The 19109-nt window shown below is 45.6% G+C and overlaps 1 protein-coding gene and 1 long non-coding RNA gene across 3 annotated transcripts in view; both read right to left on the bottom strand.

Moving 5' to 3' along the window:
* The window catches only part of MFGE8 (milk fat globule EGF and factor V/VIII domain containing), a 58424-nt gene that overhangs the window by 14770 nt on the left and 24545 nt on the right, over positions 1-19109 (bottom strand). For both annotated transcript variants that reach the window (XM_040414162.1, XM_040414163.1), the window contains exons 4-5: positions 2652-2765; positions 889-1070 (exon numbers count right to left, since the gene is read on the bottom strand). In XM_040414162.1, coding sequence (XP_040270096.1) covers positions 889-1070; positions 2652-2765 — 296 coding nt within the window. The remainder of the gene's footprint in view (positions 1-888; positions 1071-2651; positions 2766-19109) is intronic.
* LOC120985938 lies at positions 4087-8663 on the bottom strand. The gene is made up of 3 exons (XR_005775603.1): positions 8651-8663; positions 7263-7265; positions 4087-4224 (listed from the first exon to the last, which is right to left on the bottom strand). It is a non-coding gene; the product is annotated as an uncharacterized LOC120985938 (long non-coding RNA).

The following is a 19109-nucleotide window of genomic DNA, read 5'->3' as shown; positions in this document are numbered from 1 at the left end:
AACGTCTCCTTGTGGCCGCCCCATACAGTATAACGTCTCCTTGTGGCTGCCCCCATACAGTATAACGTCCCCTTGTGGCTGCCCCCATCCAGTATAACGTCCCCTTGTGGCTGCCCCCATACAGTATAACGTCCCCTTGTGTTTTTTTCTTCTAAACTGGTATTTATCGCAATATATAATCGCTGTCACGATAAATTTCTTAATATCGTTACTCTAAGCTTGTTTTTTTTTTTTTTTTTTTTTAAGAGGTTGTTCATCCTTTAGTAAGTGATGACCTATCCTCCTCAGCATAGGCCATCACTAACTGATGGTCGGCAGTCTAACACCGTGCGCCCCCGCCAATCAACTGTTCAGTGCAGCTCTGTCGCCAATGCTAAACATCCATGTCAACATCGTAGTGGATGGACCGCTCTACTACAGCACCGCTCCCATTGAAGGCAATGGCAGCAGTACCGGAGTAGCGATCTTCCTCCACTTTGTAGCTCCGGCACACTGAACGGCTGTTGATCAGTGAGTGATGGCCTATGCGAAGGATAGGGCATCACTAAAGGCAGGACAACCCCTTTAACTCTATGCAATGTTATACTGCAGAACTCTTAAAAGGAAGTAATCCACAGCTATGCCAATGTCTGCTTGGACTAAAAGAGTCCCTTCATCTTTTTAGGTTACTTTGGCTTTCCTGGCTTTGCATATATGTTTGGTGCAGCGAGTGGGATCTTCCAGTAGAACTGCTTTGCATCCCTGGTCCCGTCTCTGCAATGTGAGAAGCACTGTATTTCGGTGTAGTCTTTACTCATGTACATGTGCACACACTGAAGCAAAACAAGGATTATACAAGATTTGCATTTTACAACCATTTAAAGAAATACAGAGATGATCAGCAGATACCTGGATCCAGGGGTGCTTGTCATAGCTACTTGCAGTCCATGCATTAACTAGTCCTTTATTGTTCAACCGGGCAAGGTTAGGGCCCCAGCGTTGTAGGCCAAGAAAACCATGGTATAGGGAGGAAGAGGTAATCTGGGCATCGGATATGGCTCCACCTTCCATTCCTAAAGGGTTTGCACAACCTAGACGTATGGGATTAGAGCAAAATGACAGACCCCATTATATAACACACGACACAAGCACTCATGAAATAGCTTTCCAGTGTATTTTTGAAAAGACTTTATAAAGGGGTTGTCTAGGATCCCGAGGATAGAACATAAACATCCGCTCGTACGAACGCTCGTTAGCGATCATCTTGCAGTATAAAACTGCCGACGATTGCCCTATGAACGAGCCGGTTTGTCAGGCAATGCAGATGTTTCAGCAATGTGAAAGATCAGAATTTGCAGGTGGCAGATTGCGATTTCTAATAACGATCCGGCAAACCACTATACAGCATGGCGACGAGCGATGGCATTCGTGATTGCTCCTCCCCATACTGCGGAGGAGATCGCTGCATGTAATAGCAACGGTCTCCACCGCTAGCGAGCAGGTGATTGCCGGGAAGGAACGCTTCCTTCCTGACAAATCGCCTGACTGATCGGGGTGTCTAAGACAGCCTTTACAGACCTAACACTCATTCCAGGTGACAATCTGTTACGGTATCCAGTCTAGACAACCTTCTGTCATCTGAACCGCTTGAACTCCATGACACTTTATTTCCGGTCTTGATAGCTTGCTACAATGAAGGAGATTTACTTTGCTGATGCACGGAGCGCAGTATTGTCTAGACTGGATGTAAGTCTCTTAGCTGTGCAAAGTATTATTCTTCAGCCCCTACAGGAACTAAGTATATCACAAAGCTGCATGACACGGAGTAAAACTGCAAACCCCTGGAATATCATGCATATAAATCAGCAATGTATAAAATTGTTCAGCAATTTTCCCAGCATGAAAAGTATTTTTGTACATTTTATTCCTCTCTGTAGTCTGAAACCTGCGGATCTCCACCCGCTGTATACTGCAGGGATGCTGGAAGTTGTAGTTTCACATTTTTCAAGACAAACTTGAACTTTATCGCATTTTATACCAAGGTGACCCTGAGGCTTCCAATTCTTCTCCGCTACGTTCTCAGCACTACCATTATAAAGTGTCTAATGGCACCACATATGACAGACTCATGTGTCAAGTAACACTGATCCCACTGACTTAATGGGGTTATCCGATGAATAAGGTACAAAATGAAAATCATACATAATATAGTACGACAACCTCTTTCTAAACAAAGAACCAGCCCTGTACCTCAAATGGATCCAGAGATATCCAATCCATTGCTCTAATAATTGTGTTGTCAGCTTAGGGGACAAGTCCTTTCTCAGGCATGTGGTTCCATCTCAGTGAGCAGGACGGAGAAATTAGAAACAGAGCGAACAGCAGGTGGCGCTATACAGATAGACTTCATTGAATAACTCAGTAGCTATAATATAATTTTTAATTACAAGCAATTACAGAAGGATTCACATCCAGGTGGTGGTTTGAAAAATGTAGAATATTTTTCATGGCTGTGACCCTGAACTAATGAGGCAGGGGCTGACAGCGACATTACAGATTAGAAAACGCTTGTATAATAACATTTCCACCATGAGGTTGAGTTGGTGGATAACAAATAAAAGAATGAAAATAATAAATAAAATAAATAAATAAAATAAATCAATATCACTTACGAATTTGGCAGCCCTTTCCAATAAGTGGCGATACGCATTTACAGCTGTAATCATTGACAAGATTTTGGCAGACGCCTCCATTTTTACAAGGATATGAAGAACAATGATTCTCACCTAGGACAAAGAATTAAAAAATTACATTTTCCAACAGGACATAACATATGCATCAGACCTAGGCTGACGATACATGGGCCAAAACTGCTGATTAACAGGACATTGGGGCAGATTTACCGTCCACAGATCAGACAGTGTAAACAGGGCGGTTTTAGGGCAGTGTGAGTGCCGATTGATGATAATCGTCCATCAGCGCTCGTTTGCACTGGCCTGATTACACAGGCTGAAGCAAACTTTGAATGAGGGGGGGAACAATTGCTACCGTTTTTAAGTGCAAGTCATGCAAATCTTACTCACTGTGCCTAGAAATGCAAGAAACTATAAAAAAGTAAAGACATAACCACTAGTTAATCCGGAAGACATTCTGTGATATACTGACACAATTAGGGCCCTTTAACCTGCACCATCGACCATACATCCTGCAAGGGAACAATCATTGTAAATGTGGAAAGAATGATCCCAAAAAACATTCACCACTCAATCTGCGTTTGTTGGCAGCGCACCAGTTGTTTAAAGAGTATTTTATGTTCGTATAGAAGATGTGAGCAGCCGACAAACAAGCACAGACTCATCCGTCGGCTGACCGGCGGGACGTAAAGAAGGGCAAGAGTCACAAACAACCGGTCAGTGAAACATCCATTCACTAGCCCACATAAATGTTCCTTTAGTCTTAGAGAAATATTTCAGACAAAATAGGCATGTATTGCATCTTAAACCCCTCCAATTTCGTTGCAGATTTAGGAGATGAGGTTTAAAGGGGTTCTCCAGGCCCATGTTGAAATTCTACCTTTATGTGAACACATGGAAGATGCATTATACAGTACGTAGTCGTACCCTTCCACTACACCGCTAAGGTCTCCTTTTTGTGCCGTGGTCACGTGACTGCCTCAGCCAGGATTTGGCATCTTTTGGATTCTCTCTTCTGTCTTCCAATCCACTGCAATGCCCAGAGGACAGAAGAGGAGCCAGAACAGCCCTTGCTTTTCCCTGATGCCTGTGTAGCTTTGTTTAACTATAGTGACCCCCAGAGAACCTCTTTAATAATAGGGTTGAGTTTGGCTTATTTGGTCTGCAATTGCTCACAGAGCAGTAGAAAAAGGATCCTGCTACAGCATAGTTGCAGAAAATGACTTGGGGGCACAGAGGCAGGTCCATCAACATCTCTAAAATTCCTGGAAGTTCAGGGGTGGATCCATAACTACCAATGACTTATGGATTTTTAAAATAACTTTAGAGTCCAAGGTCATAGTTAATTACATCTGATTATAACCAAGTAGCACTGCACCTCTTTTAGACTGAGCAACGCCATCTGCCTGGGGCTTCTGAGCTACAAATGTAGCTGGTTCCTACACTGCCCTGAAAATGTAGGCTTGGGCAAGTCCAAGAGAGGTGGTATACTAGTGTTAGGTACCCGTCTGCGGAAGCCACCTTGACGCCTGGTAGATGGGCCTGACACACGCTTGATCAGAGCTTCCATTTTTCCCATTTATAGTAGGTATAATACCACTTTAATTTAAATTGATCCCCATTTCTCAGCTCTATTGTTTGTATGTGTAAAGTTGTGCAGCCATTTTGTCATCAACCATGTTTGCTTGATGGATATGCACCTGTGACTATGTATATGAATGTGCTGGTCTAGATTTTCTTGTAGTAGATTTTAGGTTATACATGCAAAGCCTATTCAGTTAGAATATTAATACATTATATTGGAAATATTCCAATGGACATGTCCAGACCTGTTCGGACGCACTCAGGCTGATGTCAGCTGTAAGTATATAAGGCAAGCTGGACAGATTTTGATAATGTGATCTGTTATAGTGCTATCAGTTTTGAAACTTAAAGGGAGTCTGTCATCAAAGTTTCACCTTTTTAACCCTTCCCATAGCTTTCTAGCAGCCTTACAGTTAATAAAAACGTTACCTTTATGAGCAATCCTGGACTTATAAAACCGGCGAAAAACATCTTCGTAGCATATGCAAATGAGGGCTCGCAAGTGCCCAGGGGCGGCGTTACCCTCATAGGTGCCCAGCTAGCTCATCCTTATCGTCGCTTCCCCCGCCCATTCTTTCCCTCTGCCCGCCCATTCTTTCCCTCTGCCCGCCCATCTACTTACTTCTTGTTTCTCAGAGATCCTGCGCACTCAGTCCGTCAGCCGGCGTATGCGCACTGTGATGGACCGCCTCCTTTGTGGTGTTTTCGCGCCGTTAGCCGGCGCATGCACATTAATTACTGTGATGCCGTACAAGGAATGGGCATCGCAGTGCGCATGCGCCGGCTGACTGAGTGCGCAGGCGCGGGATCTCAGCGAAACAAGAAGTAAGTAGATGGGCGGTCAGAGGGAAAGGATGGGCGGGGGGAAGCGACAATAAGGCTGAGCTAGCTGGGCACCTACGAGGGTAACGCCGCCCCTGGGCACTTGCGAGCCCTCATTTGCATATGCTACTAAGATGTTTTTCGCCGGTTTTATAAGTCCAGGATTGCTCATAAAAGGTAACGTTTTTATTAACTGTAAGGCTGCTAGAAAGCTATGGGAAGGGTTAAAAAGGTGAAACTTTGATGGGCCAGTATTCTGCGCGGATGCGATGCGTGAGTTGAACGCATTGCACCCGCACTGAATCCTGACCCATTCATTTCTATGGGGCTGTGCACACGAGCGGTGATTTTCACGCATCACTTGTGCGTTGCGTGAAAATCGCAGCATGCTCCTCTTTGTGCGTTTTGCACGTAACGCAGGCCCCATAGAAGTGAATGGGGTTGCGTGAAAATCGCAAGCATCCGCAAGCAAGTGCAGATGTGGTGCGATTTTCACGCACTGTTGCTAGGAGACGATCGGGATGGAGACCTGAACCTTATTATTTTCCCTTATAACATGGTTATAAGGGAAAATAATAGCATTCTGAATACAGACTGCATAGTAAAATAGCGCTGGAGGGGTTAAAAAAAAAATTAATTAAATTTAACTCACCTTAATCCACTTGTTCGCGCAGCCGGCATCTCTTCTGTCTTCATCTGTGCTGTGAGCAATAGGACCTTTGATGACGTCACTACGCAAATCACATGATCCATTACGGAGAGCGGACGTTAGAGAGGCGGCGATGAACTGAGGTAGGCGGCTCTAATGAAAGGGAGGGCGCTGGGCACCGAAAGGAGATGGCTGCAGCCCGGCACCCTGCATCATGAGACGACCCCACGGACACATTTCTGATGTGAGTGACAGGTTATATAAACCTGTTTTATATGATTATAGAGCCACAGGCACATTTGATAAGGTCACTTTAGGATTCAGTGTATTAGTAGGGACCTCGCCATATGTTTAGGTTATAGGCCTAAATTCTGATGACAGAATCCCTTTAAGTTGGGAGACAGATGAGCCATAGCAACGATCTTTTAAAGGGAGCAGTGGAAAGGGACAGGAGATATTAAAGGGTTTCTACCACCACATTTTGACCTAATAAGCTGTCAGACATTAGCGATCTGCTAGTGTCTGCTGTACCTAACCATGCTATTGTAATACCTTTCTCTGCAGCGGTTACCCTAAAAAACGTAGTTTTATTGGTATGCTAATGAGCCTCTAGGTGCTATGGGGGCGTCTTTTCAGCACCTAGAGGCTCCGTCCACTCACTATTTCTGCCGCCCAGCGCGCTCCAGCCCGCCCCTCTCCTCTAGATTGACAGCCTACTCGCGCCTGCGGGCGCAGTGACTGTTGGACTGCTCCCTGCACCGTAATCAGCGCAGGCAAGATGCCGGCGCAGGGAGACAGTCACTGCGCCTGCGCCGAATACAGAAGCACACGGCGCAGGCGCGAGAATTCTGCCGAGATGGAGAGAAGTAGGCTGTCAATCTAGAGGAGAGGGGCGGGCTGGAGCACGCTGGGCGGCAGAAATGGTGAGTGGACGGAGCCTCTAGGTGCTGAAAAGACGCCCCCATAGCACCTAGAGGCTCATTTGCATACCAATAAAACTACGTTTTTTAGGGTAACCGCTGCAGAGAAAGGAATTACAATAGCATGGTTAGGTAGAGCAGACACTAGCAGATCGCTAATGTCTGACAGCTTATTAGGTCAAAATGTGGTGGTAGAAACCCTTTAATGAAAGCGGTTATTATAAGGCAATTACAGATCTTTTGGCAATCATTGACAGACTAACTCAGGTATACATGCCTAGCTCTAATAAACTCGCAAATAATTATTATTTTTTTTAAATATGAGTTATCCTTTAACCCCTTAAGGACACAGCCTTTTTACACCTTAGGACCAGGCCATTTTTTGCAAATCTGACCAGAGTCCCTTTAAGTGCTGAAAACTTTAAAACGCTTTGACTTATCCAGGCCGTTCTGAGATTGTTTTTTCGTCACATATTGTACTTCATGACACTGGTAAAATGAAGTCAAAAAATTATTTTTTTTTGCACCAAAAAATACCTAATTTAACAAAAATTTGGAAAAATGTAGCAAATTTCAAAGTTTCAGTTTCTCTACTTCTGTAATACATAGTAATACCCCCTAAAATTGTGATGACTTTACATTCCCCATATGTCTACTTCATGTTTGAATTGTTTTGGGAATGATATTTTATTTTTTGGGGATGTTATAAGGCTTAGAAGTTTAGAAGCAAATCTTGAAATTTTTCAGAAATTTACAAAAACTAAATTTTTAGGGACCAGTTCAGGTCTGAAGTCACTTTGCGAGGCTTACATAATAGAAACCACCCAAAAATGACCCCATCTAAGAAACTACACCCCTCAAGGTATTCAAAACTGATTTTACATACGTCGTTAACCCTTTAGGTGTTGCACAAGAGTTATTGGCAAATGGGGATGAAATTTGTGAATTTCATTTTTTTGTCTAATTTTCCATTTTAACCCATTTTTTCCACTAACAAAGCAAGGGTTAACAGCCAAACAAGACTATCTTTATTGCCCTGACTTTGCCTTTTACAGAAACACCCAATATGTGGCCGTAAACTACTGTACGGCCACACAGCGGGGCGTAGAGTGAAAGGTGCGCTGTTTGGTTTTTGGAGGGCTGATTTTTATGGACTGGTTTATTTACACCATGTCCCATTTGAAGCCCCCCTGATGCACCCCTAGAGTAGAAACTCCCTAAAAGTGACCCCATCTAAGAAACTACACCCCTCAAGGTATTCAAAACTGATTTTACATACGTCGTTAACCCTTTAGGTGTTGCACAAGAGTTATTGGCAAATGGGGATGAAATTTGAGAATTTCATTTTTTTGTCTAATTTTCCATTTTAACCCATTTTTTCCACTAACAAAGCAAGGGTTAACAGCCAAACAAGACTGTATCTTTATTGCCCTGACTCTGCCGTTTACAGAAACACCCAATATGTGGCCGTAAACTAATGTACGGCCACACAGCTGGGCGTAGAGTGAAAGGTGCGCCGTTTGGTTTTTGGAGGGCTGATTTTTATGGACCGGTTTATTTACACCGTGTCCTGTTTCAACCCCTCTGATGCACCCCTGGAGTAGAAACTCCCTAAAAGTGACCCCATTTTGGAAACTACGGGATAAGGTGGCATTTTTTTGGGGACTATTTTTAGGGTAAATATGATTTTTGGTTGCTCTATATTACATTTTTGTGAGGCAAGGTTACCAAAAATTTAAATTCTGAAATTTCATCTCCATTTGCCATTAACTGTTGAGGAACACCTAAAGGGTTAATAAAGTTTGTATAATCAGTTTTGAATACCTTGAGGGGTGTAGTTTCTTAGATGGGGTCAGTTTTGGGGAGTTTTTACTCTAGAGTGCATCAGGGGGGCTTCAAAAGGGACATGGTGTCAATAAAAAAAGGCCATCAAAATCGGCCTTCCAGAAACCATGTCAGTCCTTTCCTTTTGCGGCCTCCCTTTTACTGATACAGCAGTTTACGACCACAAATGTGGTTTTTCTGTAAACTGCAGTATCAGGGTAATAAATATTAAGTTTTGTTTGGTTGTTAACCCTTGTTTTGTTACCGGAAAAAACGGATTGAAATGGAAAAGTGCCAAAAATAGCGGTTTTGGCACAGTTTATTTTTTTTTTTTTAACCGTGTTAATCTGGGGGGTTAGGTAATGGGATATTTTTATAGAGGAGATTCTTACGGACGCGGCAATACCTAATAAGTCTACTTTTTTTTTACAATTATTTAGGTTTTTGACTATATTATCTTTTTTGATACAAATCTTTTTTTTGGGTATCTCTAAAGTCTAAGGGTCATTTTTAAAAAAAATTTTTTATCCAATTATCTCATGTGGGGGCTCATTTTTTGCGGGATAAGCGGACGGTTTTATTTTGGGGGCTATATGACTTTTTGATCGCTTGCTATTAAACTTTTTATTAGGTAAGGTGACAAAAAAAAACTTTTTTTGCACCTTTTTTTTTTTTTTTTCTTGACCGTGTTAATCTGGGGGGGTTGGTCATGGGGTAGTTTTATAGAGGAGATGATTACCGACGCGGCGATACCTAATATGTCTACTTTTAATAAATTATTTTAGTTTTTTTGGGTGTCTCAGGTCTGAGAACCATTTTTTTTTATCCGATGTCAGTGCTAAATTGCGATATAAATTTAGTACTCCATGGAAGTGTGATACTCCCTGAAGCAACCGTCAATGCAGAGGCCCGGATGATCGGGGCACGTGTCGCACTGAGTAGTCGTGTCCTTCCGTATCCCCCTCCTGCGACACACTCTGCACTTTTTTGGGGTTCGTCCCTTCTTTCCAGTATGGGGGACCACACCTGGAAAGTGTTGGCCAGGGACGATCCGGGCACCTACAGTTCCCGAGGTACTCCGGCCTGCTCTTTCCCGGTCCGAAAAGATCAGGGCCTTGAGGACTGCCTCATAGAACTGGAGGAATGTCCCTGTGCTGCCAGCGCTTCGGGATAGTACAAAAGAGTTGTACATGGCAACCTGCACCAAGTAGACCGCAACTTTTTTGTACCATGCCTGGGTTTTGCGCATGGCATTATATGGCTTGAGGACTTGATCAGAGAGATCAACTCCTCCCATATACCGATTGTAGGCGACGATACAATCGGGCTTGAGGACCGTTGCCGCGGTACCTCGCACAGGGACAGGGGTGATGCCGTTACCATGAATTGTGGACAGCATAAGGACATCCCTCTTGTCCTTATACCTGACCAGCAACAGGTTTCCAGTGGTAAGGGCACGGGTCTCACCCCTGGGGATAGGTACCTGGAGGGGGTGGGCAGGGAGGCCGCGTTGATTTTTCCGCACGGTCCCACAAGCGGACGTGGATCTGGCGGCAAGGGACTGGAACAAGGGGATACTGGTATAAAAGTTATCCACGTAAAGGTGGTAACCCTTATCCAGCAGTGGGTACATAAGGTCCCACACAAGTTTCCCGGTAACACCCAGAGTGGGGGGACATTCTGGGGGTTGAATCCGGGAATCTCGCCCCTCGTACACACGAAATTTGTAAGTGTACCCTGAGGTACTCTCACAAATTTTGTATAGCTTTACGCCATACCTCGCCCGCTTGGAGGGCACATACTGGCGGAAAATGAGTCTCCCCTTGAACGCAATGAGAGACTCATCAACCGCGACCTCCCTTCCAGGTACATAGGCCTCCATGAATTTGGCCCCAAAGTGATCGATGACCGGCCGTATCTTATACAGACGGTCATGGGCAGGATCACCTCGGGGGGGGACATGCTGCATTATCCGAATAATGCAGACATTTCCGGATGGCCTCAAACCGGGAGCGTGTCATGGCTGTACTGTAAAGTGGGGCCTGGTATAGGACGTCCCCACTCCAGTACAGCCTGACACTGGGTTTTTTGACCAGGCCCATATGCAGCACGAGGCCCCAAAATGTCCTCATTTCGGCTGCACTGACCGGCGTCCAGCCACCGGGCCTGGCCAAAAAGGAGCCCGGGTGTTGAGCGACGAACTGTTGGGCGTACAGATTCGTCTGCTCCACCATCAGATTTACCAGTGGGTCACTGAAAAAATGACAAAAAAAGTCATATTCAGTGTAGCCCACTGTGGAAATCTGGATTCCTGATTGGCCTACAAAATCAGTAATCACAGGCTCGTATCGCTCTGGGCTACACCAGACAAGTTCACCGGCAGGGGGCTCCGGTGGATTTAACTGGTGGGCCGGGAAACCAGTACGAGCCCCAGAGCTGCTCGTACTAGTGTGGGCCACAGGGTCCCTAACATGGCGGTCCCCTTGCTCCGCCTGGCGGCGTCTCCGCCGCCTTGGGGGCTCATCATCATCGCTAGATGATGAGGAGGATGCGGATGACAACAGGAATGTGGGGTCATCCTCATCCTCACTGGGACTCTCGGAGTCGGAGGCAAGCTGGGCGTATGCCTCCTCGGCCGAGAACGTCCGGCGGGCCATAGGGAAGTGTGTGTCTGCGTGTATATGTGCGTGTGTGTAACTCTTTATTTTGTGTGCGTGTGTGTGGGGGCACGGGTGTTCACGAACTCACCCTAAAACTAACAGAAAAAAAATAAAATAAACTAACTAAAAAAAATGCAAAAAATGTGGGGAAAAAAAATCAAAACCGCTGATCAACCGTCCGAAGTTGATCAGCGGTGGGGTGTGCGATGCGCTAACAGTGGCCGGACACTAAGTGCCGGCCACAATCAGCGTACACAAAAAAAAAAAAAAAATGCACCCCAAAAAAGGTGGGGGGGGGGGGGCAGGGGGAAGGTGGGGCAAGTGGCAGCACCCCTGGGGGGTCTAGGGTCACACAGCTGTGCTGTGGACCCCAGACACCCTAACTTAGGGTGATGCAATAAAAGTTCGAAAAGTTCAAAAACTAACTTTCCCTTTTTTTTCCCTGCCTAAACCAAACTTTCCCTATGCTGTCCCTATGTACCTGATGGGGGGTGCTGGGGCACAGATCGGGTCCTGGGGGCACAGATCGGGTCCTGGGGGTGCTGGCAGACACACGTGCAGGCAGCTCCTCTCTCCTCCGGCTCCGGAACACAAAAGGAGGAAGAGAGGAGCGCCTGCCTCTTTTGAATTTGCCGCCGGACCGCCCACAGACCAATCAGGAAGCGATCCTGAGTGGTGATGTCACCATCACCACTCAGGATCGCTGGATGGTGATTGGTGGGGTGAAATCACACCACCATCACCATCCTGTTCCGGGTTATCGGGTCTTCAGAGACCCGAACAACCCGGAAACGCAGAAAACCGCAGGTCTGAATTGACCTGCGGTTTTCTGCGATCGCATACATGGGGGGGTCACCGGACCCCCCGGCGCATTTGCCCCAAGTGCCTGCTCAATGATTTGAGCAGGCACGGGGTTCCGATCACCGCCCGCCGCGCGGCCGTGATCGAAAATACACAGGGCGTACATGTACGCCCTGTGTCCTTAAGTACCAGGGCACAAGGGCGTACCTGTACGCCCTATGTCCTTAAGAGGTTAAGAAGGATAAAACACAAATGTGTTAACGATCCAGACAATTTCTGCTACATATGTGGCAAATACACTACTTATGATCAGCGCAAGAATCTGACAAAGCGAGTGAGTGTATTACTTTGACTGTAAAATTGGAGATCAAGATAAAATCTGGGCACCTCATGTTTGTTGCACTGTGTGTTACTCTGGGCTAACGCAGTGGTTAAATGGTAAAAGGAAAGGAATGGCTTTTGCAGTGCCTATGGTTTGGCGTGAGCAGAAAAATCACCATTCAGACGGTTACTTTTGCACGACTAAAATCGCCGGATATTCAAAGAGAAACAAGTCACAAATTGTGTATCCTGACTGAGTCTGCTCTTAAACCAGTACCACACAATGTAGAGAATCCAGTGCCTGCCCCTCACACAGCAGGAACGGCAATTGAAACAGACGGTTCTGATCCTTAAGAAGATGTTGATTGTCACAATGTATTTCCTGATCCAGAACAACTGGAGGGTCAGCCGCACTTGCTGAGCCAATCAGATTTAGATGATCTGGTAAGAGATCTGTCCTTATCTAAAGAAAAAGGCAGATACCGATAATCTGAACTTTCAGGCACTGCGCCACCAATGAAGATAACTCCCGACCTCTATGAGCGTTAGCTGCGATCCGCGGCAGTTAACCCCTCAGGTGCCGCACATGAGGGGTTAACTACCGCAGATCGCAGCTACTTGTCATAGGAGGTCGGGAGCCGGCTAGGTGATTCTGCAGCCAGCTCCCGCCTCCTGTATATGAATAAGAGAGTCATAGTCATTGGTGGCGCAGTGGCCACAGCCCCTCCCCTCCTCTTGTCCTCTCTCCTCTCATTGGTGGCAGCAGCGGCACAGGAGGGAGGGAGACACTGCTTCCTTCTCCCCTGTGCTGCGGAGGGAACACGGAGAGCGCTGACAGCAGCGCAATCCGTGTTCCCAATTAGTTATCGGAATATCGGCAAAATAGATGCCGATAACTTTCAAAATCCTGAATATCGGCCGATAATATCGGTAAAACCGATAATCGGTCGATCCCTAATCGACACACCAAGTTAGTTGCATACTATGCAATGGCAAGTGATGTCCGTTTCTGTACTGATGTAAATGGTCTTATGATGGTACACATGTTCCCGATGAATGGAGGCTATTCATAGACTCAGGCAAAACAAGTTTGAAATCTGCCTTGTTGCACAATGGTAACGAAAAACCATCTGTTCCATTGGCTCATGCGGTTGGAATGACCCATGCTTCTATGGAGTTAATTTTAAAAATGATCACATATTCAGAACAAAACTCAGCCCTCTGGAACTTGCATCTTGGGATGCATTTGTGCTAGTAGTGCAGAACTTCCTAGGGAACAGACGAGCGGCAAACTATGCTGAACTAGTAGACAACATGCTTACAGCATATGAACAACTTGGCTGCCGAATGGCATTGAAAGTGCATTTCTTATATTCCCATCCTGACTTTTTTGAACATGGAGAGCGGTTCCATAAAGATATTTCTACAATTGAGAATAGGCATCAAGCCCGCTGGAATCCCAACATGATGGGGGACTACTGCTGGTTGTTGCAACGGGAAAATATGACCGGTCACAAACGCAAAAGCAGATGCCTGAAGCACTTTTAACAGTACTGGGCCTTGCTCAAGTAAGACTTCTAAACTGAAAAACTAGACTTTTTGAAATTGTTATTCCATTACATTTTCATACATTGTTTACTACGCAAACTTTGATGTAGATCAGGTAATTGTAAACTCGTTCTGTTCAAAATTATTTAAATGCTTTCCAAGGGCAAAATTCATTTAGGCATACTTATGTATAGCAAAATTTCGTGACGTGTTACAATTTGGACTTCGGATTTGTAATCTGCGCACTCGATTTAGTATTGGACAAATGTTTTTTGCCCAGTAGTAGACGAAAATTTAAATTTTTTTGTTGCGTGGTGTTAGGGTACTTTCACACTTGCGGCAGAGGATTCCGGCAGGCAGTACCGTCGCCGGAACTGCCTGCCGGATCCGTCAAAACGTATGTAAACTGATGGTATTTGTCATACAGATCCGTCTCTCCGGTGTCATATGGAAAAACGGATCCGGCATTTATTTTCTTTCACATTTTTTGCGGTCTGAGCATGTGCAGACCGCAATGCCGGATTCTGCATTCTGGTAAGTGTTCTGGAATTTGGGACGGAAATAAAACCGTAGCATGCTGCGGTATTATCTCCATCCTGAAAAGGCAAAAAGACTGAAATGAAGACATCCTGATGCATCTTGAACGAATTGCTCACCATTCAGAATGCATTAGGATAAAACTGATCAGTTCTTTTCCGGTATTGAGCCCCTAGAACGGAACTCCGTGCCGGAAAAGAATAACGCTAGTGTGAAAGTACCCTTATCCGGTAAGTGCCTGCAAAGCCAACATGAGACTATCTTTATAGCATGTCGAAATTAGCAGAGTTTCTGTACCAGCATGTGATGGAATCTTATTAAATATCCACTTAATGAACTATACACGTGTAAACTAGGAAATGCTTTAAAATGCTCAAAGTGAAGTTTTCCTTTAAGCAAAGCCAACTGGGAATGCTTCAGGAGAAAACTCAGAATCCCTCAGCGTTACACTTTGCCTAAGGTAAAACAATCAAGGACCGGGAAATGCTAAATACAAAGGTTTGAAGGTCTTTAGAAAAAGAAAAAAAAAGGTTTATTTTTCAGGACTCTAATCTCCAGCGGATCGTTGGAGTCCTAGGTTTAGCTCAATCAGATTGTCCTCTCGTGGCCCTCGGCACATACTGTAATCATTTCACATCATTACCGGCCCCAGGAAGAGCTTCAGAAAGTTTACGTTAGGAGGGATTTTTCTCCGCACATTCCTTCGCTAAAGCCCTCTGGAGGGAAGAAACTTAAACTAAGAAAACACGGTGTGCTCAGCGGTGCTACTTTTCAAGTGTCATTTTGCCAATTACCACCGATTCTCAGATTCATTTTGAAATGATAGAGAGAGGAACCTGTCGACACTCCCTCAGAACAGTTACCCACCTCTTATACTGCACGAAGATCATTCATTTGACAAGTAGATCTGCAATTGTAAAGCGCTTTAACGCCATTCAATAATACTGTTCAGGAAACGGTCATTGCATCTCATGGACTTCCCATTTGCTCTACAGTATATGATGCAATGTCATTTCAGTAAATGAACCAGTAATTATTCTCCAATTATTGAGGTGGATACATTTTTCTAAACTATTTTAAAAATTGTTCTAGGTGCATAAGTGTATAGAAAAGAAGATATGGCACAATATTTCCAAGAAAGGTACATGTAACAGCACGTCGGTCAGCATTACAATGAGTGTTCATTAGAAAGTTGCACCCCATCCTGACTGTAGCCTATGAGGCATTATTTTATTAAAAGGGAATGTGTCATTACTAAATTACCCACTAACCTACATAAAGTTTTTATGATAAATCATTTTTGGTGGTTATTTTGAATTTTACATTTCACCATCAATATTTAAACAAAAAATAAATAAATAATCCTGCTGTTTTTTCACTGGCAGCTACTTTCACACTAGCGTTTTTCTTTTCCGGCATAGGCCTCTTTCACACTTGCGTTGTTGGGATCCGGCGTGCACTTCCGTTGCCGGAGGTGACCGCCGGATCCGGAAAAACGCACGTGTACTGAAAGCATTTGAAGACGGAACCGTCTTCCAAATGCTTTCAGTGTTACTATGGCACCCAGGACGCTATTAAAGTCCTGGTTGCCATAGTAGTAGTGGGGAGCGGTATACTTACAGTCCGTGCGGCTCCCTCCAGAATGACGTCAGAGCGCCCCATGCGCATGGATGACATGGATGACGTGTCACATGGAACACGTCATCCATGCGCGTGGGGCGCCCTGACGTCACTCTGAAGCGCCCCGGGAGCCGCACGGACAGTAAGTATACTGCTCCCCCGCTCCCCACTACACTTTACCATGGCTGCCAGGACTTTAGCGTCCCGGCAGCCATGGTAACCACTCTGAAAAAGCTAAATGTCGGCTCCGGCAATGCGCCGAAACAACGTTTAGCTTAAGGCCGGATCCAGATCAATGCCTACCAATGGGCATTAATTCCGGATCCAGCCTTGCGGCAAGTGTTCCGGATTTTTGGCCGAAGCAAAAAGCGCAGCATGCTGCGGTATTTTCTCCGGCTAAAAAACGTTCCGTTCCGGAACTGAAGACATCCTGAACGGATTTCTCTCCATTCAGAATGCATTAGGATAATCCTGATCAGGATTCTTCCGGCATAGAGCCCCGACGACGGAACTCTATGCCGGAACACAACAACGCAGGTGTGAAAGAGCCCTTAGGCCTCTTTCACACTTGCGTTGTCCGGATCCGGCGTGCACTCCACTTGCCGGAATTACACGCCGGATCCGGAAAAACGCAAGTGTACTGAAAGCATTTGAAGACGGAACCGTCTTCAAAATGCTTTCAGTGTTACTATGGCACCCAGGACGCTATTAAAGTCCTGGTTGCCATAGTAGGACCGGGGAGCGGGGGAGCAGTGTACTTACCGTCCGTGCGGCTCCCCGGGCGCTCCAGAGTGACGTCAGAGCGCCCCATGCGCATGGATGACGTGATCCATGCGATCATGTGATCCATGCGCTTGGGGCGCCCTGACGTCACTCTGGAGCGCCCGGGGAGCCGCACGGACGGTAAGTACACTGCTCCCCCGCTCCCCGCTACACTTTACCATGGCTGCCGGGACGCTAAAGTCCTGGCAGCCATGGTAACCATTCAGAAAAAGCTAAACGTCGGATGCGGCAATGCGCCGAAACGACGTTTAGCTTAAGGCCGGATCCGGATCAATGCCTTTCAATGGGCATTAATTCCGGATCCGGCCTTGCGGCAAGTGTTCAGGATTTTTGGCCGGAGCAAAAAGCGCAGCATGCTGCGGTATTTTCTCCGGCCAAAAAACGTTCCGTTCCGGAACTGAAGACATCCTGATGCATCCTGAACGGATTTCACTCCATTCAGAATGCATGGGGATAATCCTGATCAGGATTCTTCCGGCATAGAGCCCCGACGACGGAACTCTATGCCGGAAGAAAAGAACGCAGGTGTGAAAGAGCCCTTAGAGTTCCGTCACAGGGGCTCTATACCGGAAAAGAACTGATCAGTTTTATCCCCATGCATTCTGAATGGAGAGTAATCCGTTCAGTTTGCATCAGGATGTCTTCAGTTCAGTCGTTTTGACTGATCAGGCAAAAGATAAAACCGCAGCATGCTACGGTTTTATCTCCGGCGAAAAAAACTGAAGACATGACGGATCCGTCGGTCCGCATGACAAGCGGAGAGACGGATCCGTCCTTGCAATGCATTTGTGAGACGGATCCGCACCCGTCATCCACAGATCCCCCCCCCATAACAGTGCGTCATCCACAGATCCCCCCATGATAGTGTCATCACAGACCACCATTAGTTCAAAACCCACCAAAAGCACACCTTTTGGTTCAAAATATATATTTTTCCTTATTTTCTTCCTCAAAAATCTAGGTGTGGCTTATGGGCAGGTGCGTCTTATAGAGCAAAAAATATGGCATCTCTTTTCACCCAAGCAGCCCCCCTGATATGAGCATCGGAGCATTTCACGTTCCGATGCTCTCCCTTGCCCTGCACTGGATCTCGCAGGGCAAGGGCTTTTTTGCTTATATTTTTACACTGCTAGGTAGAGGCTTCCTCCTAGCAGTGTATTCAGTGACGTCACGTTCTGATGGGTGGGGCTTTAGAGCTGCCCTAGCCGATTTACATGCTAGGGAAGCTCTAAAGCCCGCCCATTCGTACCGGTGAGGTCACTGGGCTTAGTGCTTATTGAATGTCACCGGATCTCCCAAAAAAAAAAAAAAAAAAAGAAGCATCCGAGAGCATCAGAGCTGCCGGTGTGAAAATAGGGATATGTCCGGGTTCAGAGCTGAACCCATTTAAAAGGAAATATGGCACCAAAACTTTTATCTGCCATTTAAAACCAGATAGCAACACATATCACTTTCCCTTTAAAGTCAGTGAGACATCTCCTGTCCACTGTGTGTATGGCCCATGGTGGCTGCTGTAAAGCATCTCTCTAAATGCTGTTAAGAACACCTCAGGCAAGATGGCAGCCCCCATAGTCACATTCAGGAAATAGGATAAGGAAAAAATAAAAAAATATATAATAATATATCTCTACAATTAAACTATCCGGTTTTAATGATAGGCGACACATACACTTTAGAAGGGATGTCCTATAAGATCAACCCCTGCCCCGGTGCTCTGTCCTCTGTATAGGTCACAGCAGACTCGGCATGATCGTGTACTATGTGGCACAGCAGTATCCAGCAGCTGGGTCCTGCCTACTAATCCTTCGGAGGATGAAGTTGAAAATATAGGAGAGAAAAAAAAAAGGGGGATTTGTTTCTAATAAAGACATTTGTAGTTCAAAATCTACTCTAACTAAAAAAAAAACTAAAAACTGGTGGCATTAAAGAGTCTTCCAGTTCCCCAGAAAAGGGCACAAGGAGCTGTAAATCCAGACTGGCGATATTTCCGGAAAGCTTTAGGTCATGAGTCATACAGCCAGAGAATTGCTGCAGATTCTATTTCCCAGCCTCTTTATATCTGAAATCCCAAAATACTTCCAAACCACATGTAACACAAAAATCGGCTTGACAGGAGAGGCGCTGTGCTCTGCTGCTTTATTAGGGTTACATCGGGGGTATAGGGCGTCCCCTGCTTTACAATAACCAAGAAAACCTGCAAAGCTCATGTCCGCATTAACACTGCATGTACTGCTGAGAGTTTACCATGTGGGGAAATCATTCCAGAACACAATAGGTTATTACTAAAATACATGCAGTAATGATACAACCGCACGGCGCAGTCATGTCACAGTTGTAACGCGGCAGTATATTGCAGCAGGCCCCAATT

This window comes from Bufo bufo, chromosome 1, assembly GCF_905171765.1.
Source record: "Bufo bufo chromosome 1, aBufBuf1.1, whole genome shotgun sequence".
Lineage (NCBI taxonomy): Eukaryota > Metazoa > Chordata > Amphibia > Anura > Bufonidae > Bufo > Bufo bufo.
This window is presented reverse-complemented; position numbering and strand designations above follow the sequence as displayed.